Source organism: Salmo trutta, chromosome 22 (genome assembly GCF_901001165.1).
Source record: "Salmo trutta chromosome 22, fSalTru1.1, whole genome shotgun sequence".
In the NCBI taxonomy this organism is placed as follows: domain Eukaryota; kingdom Metazoa; phylum Chordata; class Actinopteri; order Salmoniformes; family Salmonidae; genus Salmo; species Salmo trutta.
In genome coordinates this window covers 25,617,784-25,634,746 of record NC_042978.1, presented here as the reverse complement: position 1 = coordinate 25,634,746, position 16,963 = coordinate 25,617,784, and the positions used below count along the sequence as shown (strand labels likewise).

At 45.3% G+C, this 16,963-nt stretch overlaps 2 protein-coding genes across 9 annotated transcripts in view; one reads left to right on the top strand and one right to left on the bottom strand.

Annotated features, from left to right (window-relative positions):
• Nucleotides 1-10,582, top strand: part of angptl1a (angiopoietin-like 1a) — a 38,029-nt gene extending 27,447 nt beyond the window's left edge. Inside the window, exons 5-7 of the mRNA XM_029707415.1 lie at nucleotides 8,463-8,656; nucleotides 9,418-9,688; nucleotides 9,868-10,582. Of these exons, the coding sequence (XP_029563275.1) occupies nucleotides 8,463-8,656; nucleotides 9,418-9,688; nucleotides 9,868-10,055 (653 nt within the window). The 3' untranslated portion in view covers nucleotides 10,056-10,582. The remainder of the gene's footprint in view (nucleotides 1-8,462; nucleotides 8,657-9,417; nucleotides 9,689-9,867) is intronic.
• Nucleotides 1-16,963, bottom strand: part of ralgps2 (Ral GEF with PH domain and SH3 binding motif 2) — a 137,960-nt gene that overhangs the window by 43,361 nt on the left and 77,636 nt on the right. For all 8 annotated transcript variants that reach the window (XM_029707413.1, XM_029707408.1, XM_029707407.1 and 5 more), the window contains 3 exons: nucleotides 16,295-16,384; nucleotides 16,053-16,145; nucleotides 14,639-14,765 (listed from right to left, as the gene is read on the bottom strand). In XM_029707413.1, the coding sequence (XP_029563273.1) occupies nucleotides 14,639-14,765; nucleotides 16,053-16,145; nucleotides 16,295-16,384 (310 nt within the window). The remainder of the gene's footprint in view (nucleotides 1-14,638; nucleotides 14,766-16,052; nucleotides 16,146-16,294; nucleotides 16,385-16,963) is intronic.

The following is a 16,963-nucleotide window of genomic DNA, read 5'->3' as shown; positions in this document are numbered from 1 at the left end:
AACTCTCACGTGAATGCGCGCCAATGAACGCCAGTACCTTCCTGAGTCAACAACTTCCAACTTCCTCTGTTCGCTCTCTGTTCATCATAGACGCCTCAAACAACTTTCTAAAGACTGTTGACATCTAGTGGAAGCCTTAGGAAGTGCAAAATGAACCTTAAGTCACTGTGTGTTCGATAGGCAATGACTTGAAAGGACTACAAGCACCAGAATTCTCACTTCCTGGTTAGATTTTTCTCAGGTTTTTGCCTGCCATATGAGTTATGTTATACTCACAGACATCATTCAAACAGTTTTAGAAACTTCAGAGTGTTTTCTATCCAAATCGACTAATAATATGCATATTCTAGTTCCTGGGCCCGAGTAGTAGGCCGTTTAATTTGGGTACGTTTTTCATCCGGCCGTGAAAATACTGCTCCCTACCCTAGAGAGGTTAATGGACTGCACCAGATTTGCCAGTTCTTGCTGTGAGATGTTACCCCACTCTTCCACCAAGGCACCTGCAAGTTCCCAGACATTTCTGGGGGGAATGGCCCTAGCCCTTACTCTCCGATCCAACAGGTCCCAGACGTGCTCAATGGGATTGAGATGCGGGCTCGTCGCTGGCCATGGCAGAACACTGACATTCCTGTCTTGCAGGAAATCACGCACAGAACAAGCAGTATGGCTGGTGGCATTGTCATGCTGGAGGGTCATGTCAGAAAGGGTACCACACGAGGGAGGAGGACGTCTTCCCTGTAACGCACAGCGTTCAGATTGCCTGCAATGATGACAAGCTCAGTCCGATGATGCTGTGACACACCGCCCCAGACCATGACGGACCATCCACCTCCAAATCGATCCCGCTCCAGAGTACAGGCCTCGGTGTAACGCTCATTCCTTCGACAGTTAACACAAATTCGACCATCAACCCTGGTGAGACAAAACCACGACTCGTCAGTGAAGAGCACTTTTTGCCAGTCTGCGTGATCCAGCGATGGTTGGTTTGTGCCCATAGGGGACGTTGTTGCCGGTGATGTCTGGTAAGGACCTGCCTTACAACAGGCCTACAAGCCCTCAGTCTGGCCTCTCTCAACCTATTGCGGACAATCTGAGCACTGATGGAGGGATTGTGCATTCCTATGGTAACTCGGGTAGTTGTTGCCATCCTGTACCTGTCCCACAGGTGTGATGTTCGGATGTACCGATCCTGTGCAGGTGTTGTTACACGTGGTCTGCCACTGCGAGGACAATCAGCTGTCTGTCCGGTCTCCCTGTAGGGCCGTCTTAGGCTTCTCACAGAACGGATATTGCAATTTATTGCCTTGGCCACATCTGCAGTCCTCATGCCTCCTTGCAGCATGCCTAAGGTACGTTCACGCAGATGAGCAGGGACCCTGGGCATCTTTCAGAGTCAGTAGAAAATCCTCTTTAGTGTTCTAAGTTTTCATAACTGTGACCTTAATTGCCTACCGTCTGTAAGCTGTTAGTGTCTTAATGACCGTTCCACAATTGCATGATAATTGTTTATTGAACAAGCACAGGAAACAGTGGTTAAACCCTTTACAATGATTTTTACGACTTATCTTTGAAAGACAGGGTCCTGAAAAAGGGACGTTACTTTTACAGTCCCTGGCTCAAATCTAGGCTCTATCACATCCAGCCATGAATGGGAGTCCCATAAGGCAGCGCACAATTGGCCCAGTGTTGTCTGGGTTTGACTGGGGTAGGCCGTCATTGTAAATAAGAATTTGTTCTTAACTGACTTGCCTAGTTAAATAAAGGTTTAAAAAAATATATATACAGTACAAGTCGGAAGTTTACATACACTTAGGTTGGAGTCATTAAAACTTTTTTTCAACAGCTCCAAAAATGTCTTGCTAAAACTATAGTTTTAGCAAGTCGTTAATCTATTTTGTGGATGACACAAGTCATTTTTCCAACAACTGTTTACAGATTATTTCACTAATTATTGAGAGCATCATCGACAGCACCCAGTCGGGTTGCATCACTGCCCGGTACGGCAATTGCACCATCCACAACCGCAGGGCTTTACAGGTGGTGGTGTGGTCAGACCAATGCATCGTCGGGGGCACACTGCTTGCCCTCCAGGACATCTACAGCACCCGCTGTCACAGGAAGGCCAAGAAGATCGTAAAGGACCTCAGCCACCCGACCAAAGCCTGTTCACCCCCCTACCATCTAGAAGGAGGAGACCGTACAGGTGCAATAAAGTTGAGATCGAGGGGACAGAGGAAGGAGAAAGGGGAGGGACAAGTGGAGAGGGGAAAGAGCCAAGAGGGAGGGGAAAGAGCCAAGGGGAGGGGGACAAGGGGAGAGGGAGACAAGGGGAGGGGGACAAGGGGAGAGGGAGACAAGGGGACAGGGACGAGGGGAGAGAGGGACAGGGACAAGGGGAAAGCGACAAGGCCAAGGGGAGAGGGGAAAGGGCCAAGGGGGAGGAGAAAGGGCCAAGGGGGGAGGAGAAAGGGCCAAGGGGGAGGAGAAAGGGCCAAGGGGGAGGAGAAAGGGCCAAGGGGGAGGAGAAAGGGCCAAGGGGGAGGAGGGGGACAAGGGACAAAGAAGAGGGACAAGGGGGAAGGGACAAGGGGAGGGAGAGGGACAAAGAAGAGGGACAAGGGGAAAGGGACAAGGGGAGGGAGAGGGACAAGGGGGAAGAGAGAGGGCAATCAGTGGGTCCGTCTCCTCTGTACCATGTTTCTTGTAGGATGACAATGTCTGTATTTCAATGTCTTTGATGAAGTCCAGGTTCCTGCTCTTTAGGCCAAAGGCAAACGACCTCAGACTTTGGATATTGGATATTCCAGGATGAGATCGCGAAGGCTTTGTGTTCCATAAAATGTCCAATGTTGTTGGTCGTGTGGTTTGGCCTTACGCCATGAAGTGTGAGCAGAGCCTGCTGAGAATTTGGTACATGCCATTGGCTTGGGCTAGTGTAAGAGTGGGGGTTTGGCCTGTTTGCCTGCTCACGGCCTGAGCGTATATGTGTGACTTCCATGTTGAGGCCCTCTTTGCGGGGGTGGGGTGCATGGGGTGGGCAGGAGGGCCATAGATCTGATCTGAGGGGGCCTAAATGGAGTGTGGGCATGGTTAACTTGGGGGGGTTGATTGGTTGGGGTGGAGGTGTGGCTGGTGGTGTTGTGGTCTGGATGTAGACCCTCTTAGCATGGGTCCTCTATGTGTAGGTCCGGGGGGGGGGGGGGCACTGCTGCCTTGTATAGGTAGACCTGATCATAAAGGCTGTTCAAGTACAGGGTGGAGTGGTGGGCATGGTAAACATTTGGTTTTGAGGCACAGTCACGGGAAATACTTGCGTTTAACCGCTGTATGGTAGCAGGGTGGAAGTATTTGTGGTAGCAGGGTGGATATAAGCACTTGTGCATTGGAGAAAGTAGAAGAAGCTTTTTCAATCACTCCCTTGAGTGCTGTGGCCACCCTTTCCTGCTGTGTTCTCAAGTCGTTTGTGCCTGTGTGTATTATGTGGCTGGGTTAACCTTGTTGGTCCTCAGACAGAAGGTCTAGGGCACACAGGGTATTTGGACACCAGAGTTTAGACAGACTGTTTGGGAAAATGTTGTTTTTCTTGTATACATGTCCCATTTCAGTCCATAAGGAGTACAATATGTGTTGTGTTCAGTCGTGGCCAAAAGTTGAGAATGACACAAATATTAGTCTGCTGCCTCAGTTTGTATGATGGCAATTTGCATATACTCACGAATGTTATGAAGAGTGATCAGGTGAATTGCAATTAATTGCAAAGTCCCTCTTTGCCATGCAAATGAACAAAATCCCCCAAAAACATTTCCACTGCATTTCAGCCCTGCCACAAAAGGACCAGCTGACATCATGTCAGTGATTCTCTCGTTAACACAGGTGGGAGTGTTGACAAGGACAAGGCTGGAGATCACTCTGTCATGCTGATTGAGTTCGAATAACAGACTGGAAGCTTCAAAAGGAGGGTGGTGCTTGGAATCATTGTTCTTCCTCTGTCAACCATGGTTACCTGCAAGGAAACACATGCCGTCATCATTGCTTTGCACAAAAAGGGCTTCACAGGCAAGGATATTGCTGCCAGTAAGATTGCACCTAAATGAACCATTTATCAGATCATCAAGAACTTCAAGGAGAGCGGTTCAATTGTTGTGAAGAAGGCTTCAGGGCGCCCAAGAAAGTCCAGCAAGCGCCAGGACCGTTTCCTAAAGTTGATTCAGCTGCGGGATCGGGGCACCACCAGTACAGAGCTTGCTCAGGAATGGCAGCAGGCGGGTGTGAGTGCATCTACACGCACAGTGAGGCGAAGACTTTTGGAGGATGGCCTGGTGTCAAGAAGGGCAGCAAAGAAGCCACTTCTCTCCAGGAAAAACATCTGGGACAGACTGACATTCTGCAAAAGGTACAGGGATTGGACTGTTGAGGACTAAGGACTGCTCTCAGGGGGTTAGATTCTCTGGGCTTGGGGTTCTTTATTTGTCTGTCCCGCTGTGATGTCGACGTGGTCATGATCTGGGGTGGACTGTTCTGCTGTGGTGTTGAGACTTTTGTTCGAAGCTGAGGTGGGCTGTTCTGCTGGCTTCTCTGCGGGGGTGGCCACCTCTCTAATGGGTTGTTTTGTCACACGCCATCCCCCTCATCCTCTCCTCCAGCAGTCTGATCCTATCCTCTAGTGCTCTGTTTTTCTCCTGCTCCTTCTCCTGTTGAAGTTGTCTCACCACAGTCCAGAGTAGAGGTCGACCGATTAATCAGAATGGCCGATTAATTAGGGCCCATTTCAAGTTTTCATAACAATCGGTAATCGTCATTTTTGGACACCGATCATGGCCGATTACATTCCACTCCACAAGGATACTGCGTGGCAGGCTGACTACCTTATGCGAGTGCAGCAAGGAGCCAAGGTAAGGTGCTAGCTAGCATTAAATTTATCTTATAAAAAAAAACAATCAATCTTAACATAATCACTAGGTAACTACACATGGTTGCTGATATTAGTTTATCTAGCTTGTCCTGTGTTGCATATAATCGAAGCGGTGCCTGTAAATTTATCATTGAATCACAGCCTACTTCGCCAAACGGGTGATTTAACAAGCGCATTCGCGAAAAAAAAAAAAAGCACTGTCGTTGCCGTGTACCTTACCATAAACATCAACGCCTTTCTTAAAATCAATACGCAAGTATATATTTTTAAACTTGCATATTTAGTTAATATTGCCTGCTAACATTAATTTCTTTAAAATGGGGAAATTGTGTCACTTCTCTTGCGTTCTGTGCAACAGCGTCAGGGTATATGCAGCAGTTTGGGCCGCCTGGCTCGTTGCAAACTGTGTGAAGACCATTTCTTCCTAACAAAGACAGCCAACTTCGCCAAACGGGGGATGATTTAACAAAAGCGCATTTGCAAAAAAAGCACAATCGTTGCACGAATGTACCTAACCATAAACATCAATGCCTTTCTTAAAATCAATACACAGAAGTATATTTTTTAAAACCTGCATATTTAGAAATTCATGTTAGCAGGCAATATTAAACTAGGGAAATTGTGGCACGCAGAGTCAGGGTATATGCAACAGTTTGGGCCGCCTGGCTCGTTGCGAACTATTTTGCCAGAATTTTACATAATTATGACATAACATTGAAGGTTGTGCAATGTAACAGCAATATTTAGACTTATGGATGCCACCCGTTAGATAAAATATGGAACGGTTCCGTATTTCACTTTATGGAATAAACTTTTTGTTTTCTAAATGATAGTTTCCGGATTTTACCATATTCATGACCTATGGCTTGTATTTCTGTGTGTTAATATATTGTAATTAAGTCTATGATTTGATAGAGCAGTCTGACTGAGCGGTGGTAGGCAGCAGCAGGCTCGTAAGCATTCATTCAAACAGCACTCTTCGCAATGCTTCAAGCATTGCACTGTTTATGACTTCAAGTCTATCAACTCCCGAGATTAGGCTGGCAATACTAAAGTACCTATTAGAACATCCAATAGTCAAAGGTATATGAAATACAAATGGTATAGAGAGAAATAGTCCTATAATAACTACAACCTAAAACTTCTTACCTGGGAATATTGAAGACTCACATTAAAATGAACCACCAGCTTTCATATGTTCTCATGTTCTGAGCAAGGAACTTAAATGTTAGCTTTTTTACATGGCACATATTGCACTTTTACTTTCTTCTCCAACACTTTGTTTTTGCATTATTTAAACCAAATTGAACATGTTTCATTATTTGAGACTAAATTGAATTTATTGATGTATTATATTAAGTTAAAATAAAAAAGTGTCCATTGTTCATTCAGTATTGTTGTAATTGTCATTATTACAAATATATATATAATGACAATTACAACAATACTGAATGAACAACGGCCACTTTTATTTAAACTTAATATAATAAAATCAATTTAGTCTCAAATAATGAACCATGTTCATTAAAGAAGAAAAAATAGGAATCGGCCGATTAATAGGTATAGTCTTTTTTTGGTCCTCCAATAATCGATATCGGCGTTGAAAAATCATAATCGGTCGACCTCTAGTCCAGAGTACAGATATGTCTCCACCTCCAGCTCTCCGGGTCTGGTTAAGGGGGTGTTGTTGTGCTGGACTGTTGTCTGGGTCTGTGCTGACTGGAGTGTAATCACCTGCTGTTCCAGCTCCACCTGCCTTACCTCCAGCTGGGTAAACGTATCCTTCATTTCAACGAGGGAGTAGTACTCTGTGCTGGGAGGTTGACTTTCCGCTTGGGGTTGCTCATCTGTGGGGTTATATAATGAAGAGGTCTGACCCGCTCGGGGTGGGGGTATCTTTCTCCAGGGAGAGCTTCTCCTGCTGAGCTAATTCTTTGATTAGGTTAAAGTCCAGCTGAAACTGTTTGGGGTTGCCCTGTACCAATACTGTTCCAGACTTACAGATATTTATATTCGCTGACTCAGAGTCCTCGTTGTCTATTATCCTGAGTTTCCACCCCTTGGTAACACCCCCCCCCCAACAGAGGGGCAGTGTGCTAATATAGCACTGTGTCATGCCAGGGGATGGTCTGTGTTAATATAGCACTGTGCCATGCCAGGGGATGATCTGTGTTAATATAGCACTGTGCCATGCCAGGGGATGGTCTGTGCTAATATAGCACTGTGTCATGCCAGGGGATGGTCTGTGTTAATATAGCACTGTGCCATGCCAGGGGATGATCTGTGTTAATATAGCACTGTGCCATGCCAGGGGATGGTCTGTGCTAATATAGCACTGTGCCATGCCAGGGGATGGTCTGTGCTAATATAGCAAATATAGCACTGTGCCATGCCAGGGGATGGTCTATGCTAATATAGCACTGTGCCATGCCAGGGGATGATCTGTGTTAATATAGCACTGTGCCATGCCAGGGGATGATCTGTGTTAATATAGCACTGTGCCATGCCAGGGGATGGTCTGTGCTAATATAGCACTGTGCCATGCCAGGGGATGGTCTGTGCTAATATAGCAAATATAGCACTGTGCCATGCCAGGGGATGGTCTGTTTTAATATAGCACTGTGCCATGCCAGGGGATGATCTGTGTTAATATAGCACTGTGCCATGCCAGGGGATGATCTGTGTTAATATAGCACTGTGCCATGCCAGGGGATGGTCTGTGCTAATATAGCACTGTGCCATGCCAGGGGATGATCTGTGTTAATATAGCACTGTGCCATGCCAGGGGATAGTCTGTGCTAATATAGCACTGTGCCATGCCAGGGGATGGTCTGTGCTAATATAGCACTGTGCCATGCCAGGGGATAGTCTGTGCTAATATAGCACTGTGCCATGCCAGGGGATGATCTGTGCTAATATAGCACTGTGCCATGCCAGGGGATGGTCTGTGTGGAAGATGAGGTTGCTGATGTTTCCATTTTTATAATAGTCAGCAAAAAGTCTTGATTTTCCATAAGGAACTTCATTTTGTTCTCTTTTCATGTCTTATCATTCTTTACATACACAGGGCACTATCTTAATTACCGCTGAACAGCGGGAGGCAGCTTCTAAGGCTTCTCCATTTGGTTGGAGTAGACTGTGTGACTCTAGTTGTACAGGGTAGCATCCTGTATATGTCCCTGACAAAAAATGCCTCTCTTCTCCCCCCCGGCCTCTCTTCTCCCCCCCGGCCTCTCTTCTCCCCCCCGGCCTCTCTTCTCCCCCCCGGCCTCTTTTCCCCCCCCGGCCTCTTTTCCCCCCCCGGCCTCTTCTCCCCAGCGAACGCTACATAATGTATTTTGTGTCTGTGATGAAAGAAGACATCTTGTTCACCTGAGGCAGGACATGGTTTGGCGATTAGTGAAGAGGATGTTATGTCATAGAGGCAGCACTGAAGGACTAACAGAGTAGAGACATTGGCTTTGGGCCCTGGTCAAAAGGAGTGCATTACATAGGGAATAGGGTGCCATGATGACGCAGCCACTGACCCATTCCTCCCTCCTCCTCTCAGGTCCGTTTAAGGACTGCTACCAGGTGCGCCAGGCGGGCCACAGCACCAGTGGGATGTACCTGCTGAAGGCAGAGAGTAATAAACAGCTGATCCAGGCCTGGTGTGAACACAGCCTAGACAACGGAGGCTGGACCGTGCTACAGAGGAGGAAGGATGGATCGGTCAACTTCTTCAGGAACTGGGAGAACTACAAGGTAGTGTAGCGCAGACGATCACACACTGACACACACCGAGAGAACAAAATGTATCTACATCCATCGGCCTATTGTTAACCACTGAGCCATTGGCGCTAACCCATGGCATGTAAAGTCCAGCCCTCTCCCTAAAACTTCCAATCAGCTGTGACCCCAGCAGGGACAGGGAGGGGCTGATGTAGGAAGCTCCACGTCCCCCTAATCTCCCCTCCTTTGTTACATAACCAACACCATTCCGCCAACACACTCTGGGCTGCTAACACACGCCATCACTCTGAAGAAAGCCCTGGCCCTGCCAATGTGTGTCTGTGTGTGTGGTGTCTGTGCAGCCCCCATAGTCTTTCTCCCCTGCCACAGCCAGTTAATTCACCTTGACTGGGAAAGCAGAGGCAGAACTTTGACACATTATCGTCTCCAACTGAGATTCAACATGTTCCATTGATTCTGAAGGTTTGGCTTCCTTTAACATGATGTGGCGAGAAATCACATTAGTGGAGTCTACCGTCTGACTAACCATTTCTTTGTCCTCTGAGCGTGACTGTATCTACTGTCTGCAGATAGAGGTGTGGTTCCTTCTGCTCCTGACTAGAAAAACTGCTGCCGTTTAGGCTAGTTGGTGGATGACCGGAACATTCTAAATGCTTTAGGTGTGAAACTACACAACCACCACACAACTCACAGACCTTTAACCATTTACTAGAAACCCTTGGAACCTGGAAAGCATATATAATATAACCTGCTGTGTGTCTCTCCCCCTACAGAAAGGCTTTGGGAACATAGACGGTGAATACTGGCTGGGTCTGGAGAACATCTTTAACCTGGGAAAGCAGGGGGACTACAGGCTGCTGGTAGAGCTGGAGGACTGGGTGGGGAAGAAGGTGTATGCTGAGTACAGCAGCTTCCACCTGGAGCCTGAGAGTGAGGGCTACCGCCTGAGACTGGGCACCTACCAGGGAAACGCTGGAGACTCCCTCAGCAGCCACAATGGGAAAATGTTCACCACGCTGGACAGGGACAAGGATGCTTTCTCAGGTAAAACAAGGGAAAAACAGTGTACGCTAGAATACGAGTACAATACTATGCTACAGTTTCCCAAGTACACTGTTGCTCAAGCTTCTCTTTACTGTGGTCTATCTCTGTAACATCTCTGCTCAAGTGACAACTACCACTAGAATATTCTGTACCACTAAGCCCTTCTCTCCCATCGCTAGGTAACTGTGCCCACTTCCATAAGGGCGGCTGGTGGTACAACGCCTGTGGTCAGACCAACCTGAATGGAGTGTGGTACAGCGGAGGGGTTTACCGCAGTAAGTTCCAGGATGGAATCTTCTGGGCCGAGTACGGAGGAGGATCGTACTCCCTCAAGTCTGTCCGCATAATGATACGACCTATCGACTGAGCCTGGAACAGTCTCCACCCCACTATCTATGCCCATGACCTTTGACCCATCCTATCCCTACCCTCCCACCCAGTGACGGCTCAACTTCTCCACCAAGCCACCCATCTTCACATTCTTTTCCTTTCTTACATTTTTAAGCGGAGCAGAGAAGCTGTTTTCAACTGTCGAGGCCCAAATCCCAAATCAAACTGCTTCATGGAAACCCTGGTTCTTCTTCAGCCTCTCTGAAGGGAAGATGGCACAGCATTCTGCTATTGTTTCAGCTGTGCTTCTATCGAGTCCTCTCTAGCATGGCCAGACAGCCATATGATAGTGCTGTGAAAGACAGCAGTGGACAGACAAAGTATGAACTCTAACACAGAGCTAGCTGCCACGGCCTTCTACAACAGTCACTATGTTATACTCTGTATGGTCCTCCACCATGTTACACTTTAATACGCTATGAAGGTGGTTACATTAGGAATTTCAGATGCTTATTTCACAAATGTTGACTGGAAAATAAATGGTTCATTTTGCCGTTTTATTTTGCTCGTCTCTAGCTGGGTCTGTTGCTAGTGAATGCCTTTCTTCACCGCGTACTAAAGATTTAATAAGAAGTTCCTTATGATGTCATCAGTTAAAAACGTTCCACAGTCAGAGGGTTGAGAGGCCGCCCCCAGGCTTACAAGACTTGGTACGGTCTTCATGTACACTTAACTCTCCCCCCCTCTCGCTCTTGCTTTGTTTGGGCTTGTTGTTTCGGGGTTCCCACAGAGAGGAAACGGATTGTAACAATGTGCTTTGTGATGTGGAAACAGCCCAGCTCGCTTTGGTATGTAAATATATTTGGTTTTATTTGCGAGAGTTAATTTAAGACGTATGATTCTGCTGAAGCCAAATGTTTCCTCCATGGTCTCTCCCTTCTGTTATTTATCAACGTATTTATAATGAGTATAGTCAGTCACGCCCTGCTCAAGTTAGCCCTGGTATGGCCTTTCTGTTCATTCCAGTAAAAAAAAATAATACAAAAATTCAAACACCCATCAGTACAGACAAACGTCAAGTTGACGGAGGTAAATACCTGCCACGCTCTGCCATCACTTTCCATGTAGTTAAATACTAAATAAAACGGTTTCTAAATACCCTCTGTTCTCACCCCACCTCACTCACCTGGTTTCTGTCTATCCTTCAACCACACCATGGCAAACAGACAATAACATCCAGGACATTGAGTGAACATGGTGCACAGTCAGTCAAACTAAGTCTGCTCGGTCACAGCTGGCATTTACATGATACGTTTGATTACAGCGCTGTATGAATGAGCTGTCAGGAACAGAGAAGTAGTAAAAATGGAGGATGATGGGTCTTCTATGGAGGAGTTCATAATGAAAAAATGCAGCCGTGGAGAGTAGAAGAGGTGAAGTGAGGGGGAGAGAAGAGGAGGAGAGGAACGCTTTTCTAAAGACAAGGAGAGGAGGAACAATGAGAACCACATTTCTGTAGTTCTACATCTGCATTTGGGGGTTTTGGCTGGGTTTCTGTATAGCACTCTGACATCTGCTGATGTAAAAAGGGCTTTAAACACATTTGATTTATTGTAGTTCAGAGAGAGAGAGCAAAAGAGCTGGTAGTCAGGGCTACAAAGATGTAGAAATGGAGGGAGAGAGAAAATAGGGAAAGATGATACTGAAGTAGAGGGGAAACGAAAGATTAACAGACAGATCAACATAGAGAGGGCATGAACATAGCGGCTAGATGGAAGACAAAAACGACAAGGAAGAGAAAAGGGTAAGGGGGAGGTGAAAAAAGACAGGAGGAAGGAGGGGGACATTCATTCCATGTAAAATGCTAGATTTTCAGTTTTACAAAGACATACAGTTGAAGTCGGAAGTTTACATACACTTCGGTTGGAGTCATTAAAACGCGTTTTTCAACCACTCCACAAATTTCTTGTTAACAAACTATAGTTTTGGCAAGTCGGTTAGGACATCTACTTTGTGCATGACAAGTAATTTTTCCCAAAAAATTTCACAGAAAGATTATTTCACTTATAATTCACTGTATCACAATTCCAGTGGGTCAGAAGTTTACATACACTAAGTTGACTGTGCCTTTAAACAGCTTGGAAAATTCCAGAAAATTATGTCATGGCTTTAGAAGCTTCTGGATAGGCTAATTGACACCATTTGAGTCAATTGGAGGTGTACCTGTGGACGTATTTCAAGGCCTACCTTCAAACTCAGCGACTCTTTGCTTGACATCATGGAAAAATCTAAAGAAATCAGCCAAGACCTCAGAAAAAAATTGTAGACCTCCACAAGTCTGGTTCATCCTTGGGAGCAATTTCTAAATGCCTGAAGGTACCACGTTCATCTGTAAAAACAATAAATAGTACGCAAGTATAAACACCATGGGACCACACAGCCGTCATACCGCTCAGGAAGGAGACGCGTTCTGTCTCCTAGAGATGAACATACTTCGGTGCGAAAAGTACAAATCAATCCCAGAACAACAGCAAAGGACCTTGTGAAGATGCTGGAGGAAAGAGGTACAAAAGTTAAAAACATTTGACTGGAGGGGTTTTGTAAGGTACAGTAGCTACCTCAAATAAGAACAGCCTCTTGTTAACAGAGCAAGCTTGTTTGCCTGTTTGTACCATGATTATTACACATCTCTGATTTGCACACACTCAGATGAACAAACCTCTACTTTACTGCCTGTTTAAGAGACAATCACAGGTGGACAAAGAGGATCAGGGTTCCACTGAAGAACACAGAAACGGAACAACGCGCACACAAACACACACTTTTCACTAATCTGTCTTTTGACCATTCAGATCAGCTCTGAAAAAGAGCTGATTTGAAAATATCTGATAATTTTTTTAACCTAAGTGGAAAAAAGATCAGAATTGTGCTGCCTGTGTGAACGCAGCCTATGATAACAAATCAGAGGGGGAAGTCAATCAATCACTGCACACACACACACACACACACACACACACACACACACACACACACACTTTAGGATATGGCTGCTTCTATGCCAGCACTGTGCCTCCCTCGCTCTCTCATCCTCTCCCTCAGTTTCTTTCTCTAACGACGTGGTAGATTTATGGCAGTAGAGAATGACCGAGTATTAATGCGTTTCAGATCTGCTGTACAACACACACAGCAGCATTTTCCCCCCAGTCTGCCAGAGCAGCTCAGCCCAGCACCCTACACAACTTTCACACAAAACCTAAAAAATAGATCTGTACTCTGAAACACATGTGCCTGTGCACACACACTTTGTGTTTTAGCTCTCTGTTTTATTACTTTCCTCTCTTCTATAAAGCCTCTGACAGGGATGCTGGCCAGGATATAAAGAGAAACGTAATGCAATGTGCTCAGAAATGACACCTGCACAACTGGATCTCTCCCCACACACACACACACAGTGAAGATACATGCAAATATATAATGCTGTGAAATAGCATGCACCAATCTGACTTCTTGTCTTTACAGAGCTGAGAAATCCCTAACACCTGTGTGTGTGTGGTGTGTGTGAGATTCCTGCCTTTCACATTCATCCTGTATGAACCACAACAGGAACCAAAAACATGAGTGAAGTCTGGTTTCACTAGCTTTAATAAAATAGGAAACCTTCAATCTAGCCCTCAAAGAACACAGGTAGAAAAAACAGGCCTACAATAAAATCCAATAAAACAACCACACAGAGAGAAAGAAAGGAAGAGCGCAAGAGAAAGACCGAGTGAGAGAAAGACCGAGAGAGAGCGAGCAAGAAAGAGAGAGAGAAAGATGGATGGTGCTGTAGTTCATAGGGGATTCCTGGGCTTTGTTAGTGCTCAGCTTCCAGAGAGGAAAGGAAGGAAAGGGGGAAGAAATATAAAAAGGCTGGAGCAGAGGAAATATAAACATAAAAAGGATGGAGCAGAGGAAATATAAACATAAAAAGGATGGAGCAGAGGAAATATAAACATAAAAAGGATGGAGCAGAGGAAATATAAACATAAAAAGGATGGAGCAGAGGAAATATAAACATAAAAAGGATGGAGCAGAGGAAATATAAACATAAAAAGGATGGAGCAGAGGAAATATAAACATAAAAAGGATGGAGCAGAGGAAATATAAACATAAAAAGGATGGAGCAGAGGAAATCTAAACATAAAAAGGATGGAGCAGAGGAAATCTAAACATAAAAAGGATGGAGCAGAGGAAATCTAAACATAAAAAGGATGGAGCAGAGGAAATCTAAACATAAAAAGGATGGAGCAGAGGAAATCTAGAATGTGATTTTAATGATTTCTCCATGACTCATGTGTTTGTCCAGCTCTAAACACCACATGGTCACATACTCCTCATGCAGAGACCTGACAAGGACTTCTCTCTTTCACTCCTTTCATTCTCACCATTATCTCTGCCCCGCTTTCTCTCACTCTGCCCCTCAGAGGTCAGACTGACGAATGGGAAACAGGTATACTGTAAATTGTGATGACTTTTACCAGTGGGTGCAGCTGATTATGGTTATTGGTGATTGCTGGGGGCATAATATGGGGGACTCATGAAAACGTCACTTTAAAATAGGAAGTGTGTTTGTCTTCTTACCCAGGTACGGTATGCAGGAGTTCATGCTCTGGCTGCGTATGTAGTCTCTGAGACGCTTGTAGTTGTCTTCTTTGGCCATGAGATACTCCAACCGCTCAAACGTTGCTTTGTCCTTCCGACTCAACAACTAGAGAGACAGACAGAGAAATATGTTTGAGTTATTGTACACATACTAGGGCCGTGACAATACCAGTATCGCAATATTTTTACCATGACAAAACTGAAAACACGAAGCAGACCAAACTTTTTGGTTCTTTAAAATATTATGTGCTGTAGCTTAAACAATAAATTAATATGACTCTGGATAACAACAATGATGTTTATTTCCAACATTAGGGCTGTTTTCCTATAGAAGTTAAATTAGCTTTGGGTTTTGTTACTTTGCCACGATACTAGCGAGTATCTACAAGTTCAATCATATTGAAATCAATTTCATGTTCAATCAATTGAGTTATATTTTGCGACAAGACTACTGTCTAATTTTTGCCTCAATGTGTTTCATGAGGGACAACATGAACACAATAACGTGCACACTGATTTAGTGCATTATTATCGGGTAAGCACGATAAGCTGCCTCAATAGCCTATTTGCAGTCATAGGTGGTAATATCGCTCTAGGAGCTGATCCGTCGTCAGTATTGTGGAATAATTCCAATGTTCAGGTAAGATTTGAATGGCAAAAGCTGATCCGAGAGCAGCACTGCTTTTCTTTCGCACTTGGCTAACTTTCTCTCTACGTGCTTGTTTGGAAAACACTTACAAATGTGGCTGGTAAATAACGATGCATCTGGTATGATCATCGTAATGCTTAAGTCACATTGCAACAGTGTGGTAATGCAACAGTTGTCATAACAACTCAGCAGGGTCTCGGGAGACGTCGTGATAACACTACTGATGATATCCACAGGAGCTCTGGGTGAGGGATAAGCTCTACGCTGGCCACGGCCTAATGTTATCCACAGTGTGTGTGTGAGAGAGTGTGTGTGTGTGTTGACTAGGAGCAGGTGTGCCGGTCTCTCTGGCCAGGCAGGTCTAGTGGTCCAGGGGATTTTCTGGCTGTCTGCTGTGTGTACTGCTGACTACTGGGGTTTATATCACTCACATTAATATTACATTTCCACCATGACATCACCGCGTCAGTATGTCATTATGTCAGCCCTAATCTCCAAGGCTCTGTCCGTCTGTGAGGATGGATCAGAATCAGACCGTTCCCTCTCGCGGTTTTCTCTGTTCTGAGGTTTCTGCACAGATGCTTCCAATACACAAGACCATTACATATTCCAGCAATGTATTGACAGTGTAATAACTGGTGAAATAGAGAAGGACCATTTACATATGCGACTGCTCTTCACACCGTCAACACATCTCAGTTGAGAAGGATGATTGTTTTGAGCTGCAGGGACACAGTAACTCACCGCCCATGTCTTGGAGAGTCTATAGATGGGAGCGCTTTGTAGGCCTGACACCACAGCCATCACTGCATGCAGGTTGTTTATGTCACACAGTTTCTGTTGGGAACAGAGAACAAGGATGAATACACACACCTTCACATTACAATATATTTATTGTCCACTCGTGAATATGAATCAAGAATCTGTGGTTCTTGCTTCACAAAGTACTACTGTAGAGCATACGCAGTAGAGTACAGTGTGTTTACCTTGGCAGTTCTGATGTAGAGACTGAGTACCTCAGCTCTGATCTTCAGGGTCTGAGCATGCAGAATCTCCCTCACCACCCAGAAAGTCGTCTGGACACAAAACAATCAACCAACGGCAATAAATGCATAGCACAAAGTGCTCAACAACAAGCAGACAGATGGTTAAGACAGAGAAGACACACACACACACACACACACACACACACACACACACACACACACACTCACATGTGATTGGTGGCTGAGACCTAACCATAATAGCCATTTAACATCAGGTACCGTACAATGTTCCTGCCATGGTTCCTGACACGTTGTGAGTGAATGAGGTCTCTCTGTGTGTGTGTGTGTGTGTGTGTGTGTGTGTGTGTGAACCCCCAGACAGAACAAAGTGATCGGACCGAGACATCAATGGCCATTGGCCAAGAGCTCTCTCTCACACATGCACGGATCTCCTCTCATAGCAAATAAGGTCAATAAATCAGTCAGCATCTGGTCCAACAGCCCTCATGAGAGAGGAAAGAAAGATGAGAAGTAATGGGGAAAGAATAAGCTGATATCAGGCCTCCTGAGTCTTTTATAGTCTACAGCTGTTTGTACACTGTTCGAGAGAGAGAGAGAGAGAGAGAGAGAGAGAGAGATCAGGGCAGATCCAAGATGAGATCTAGAGTG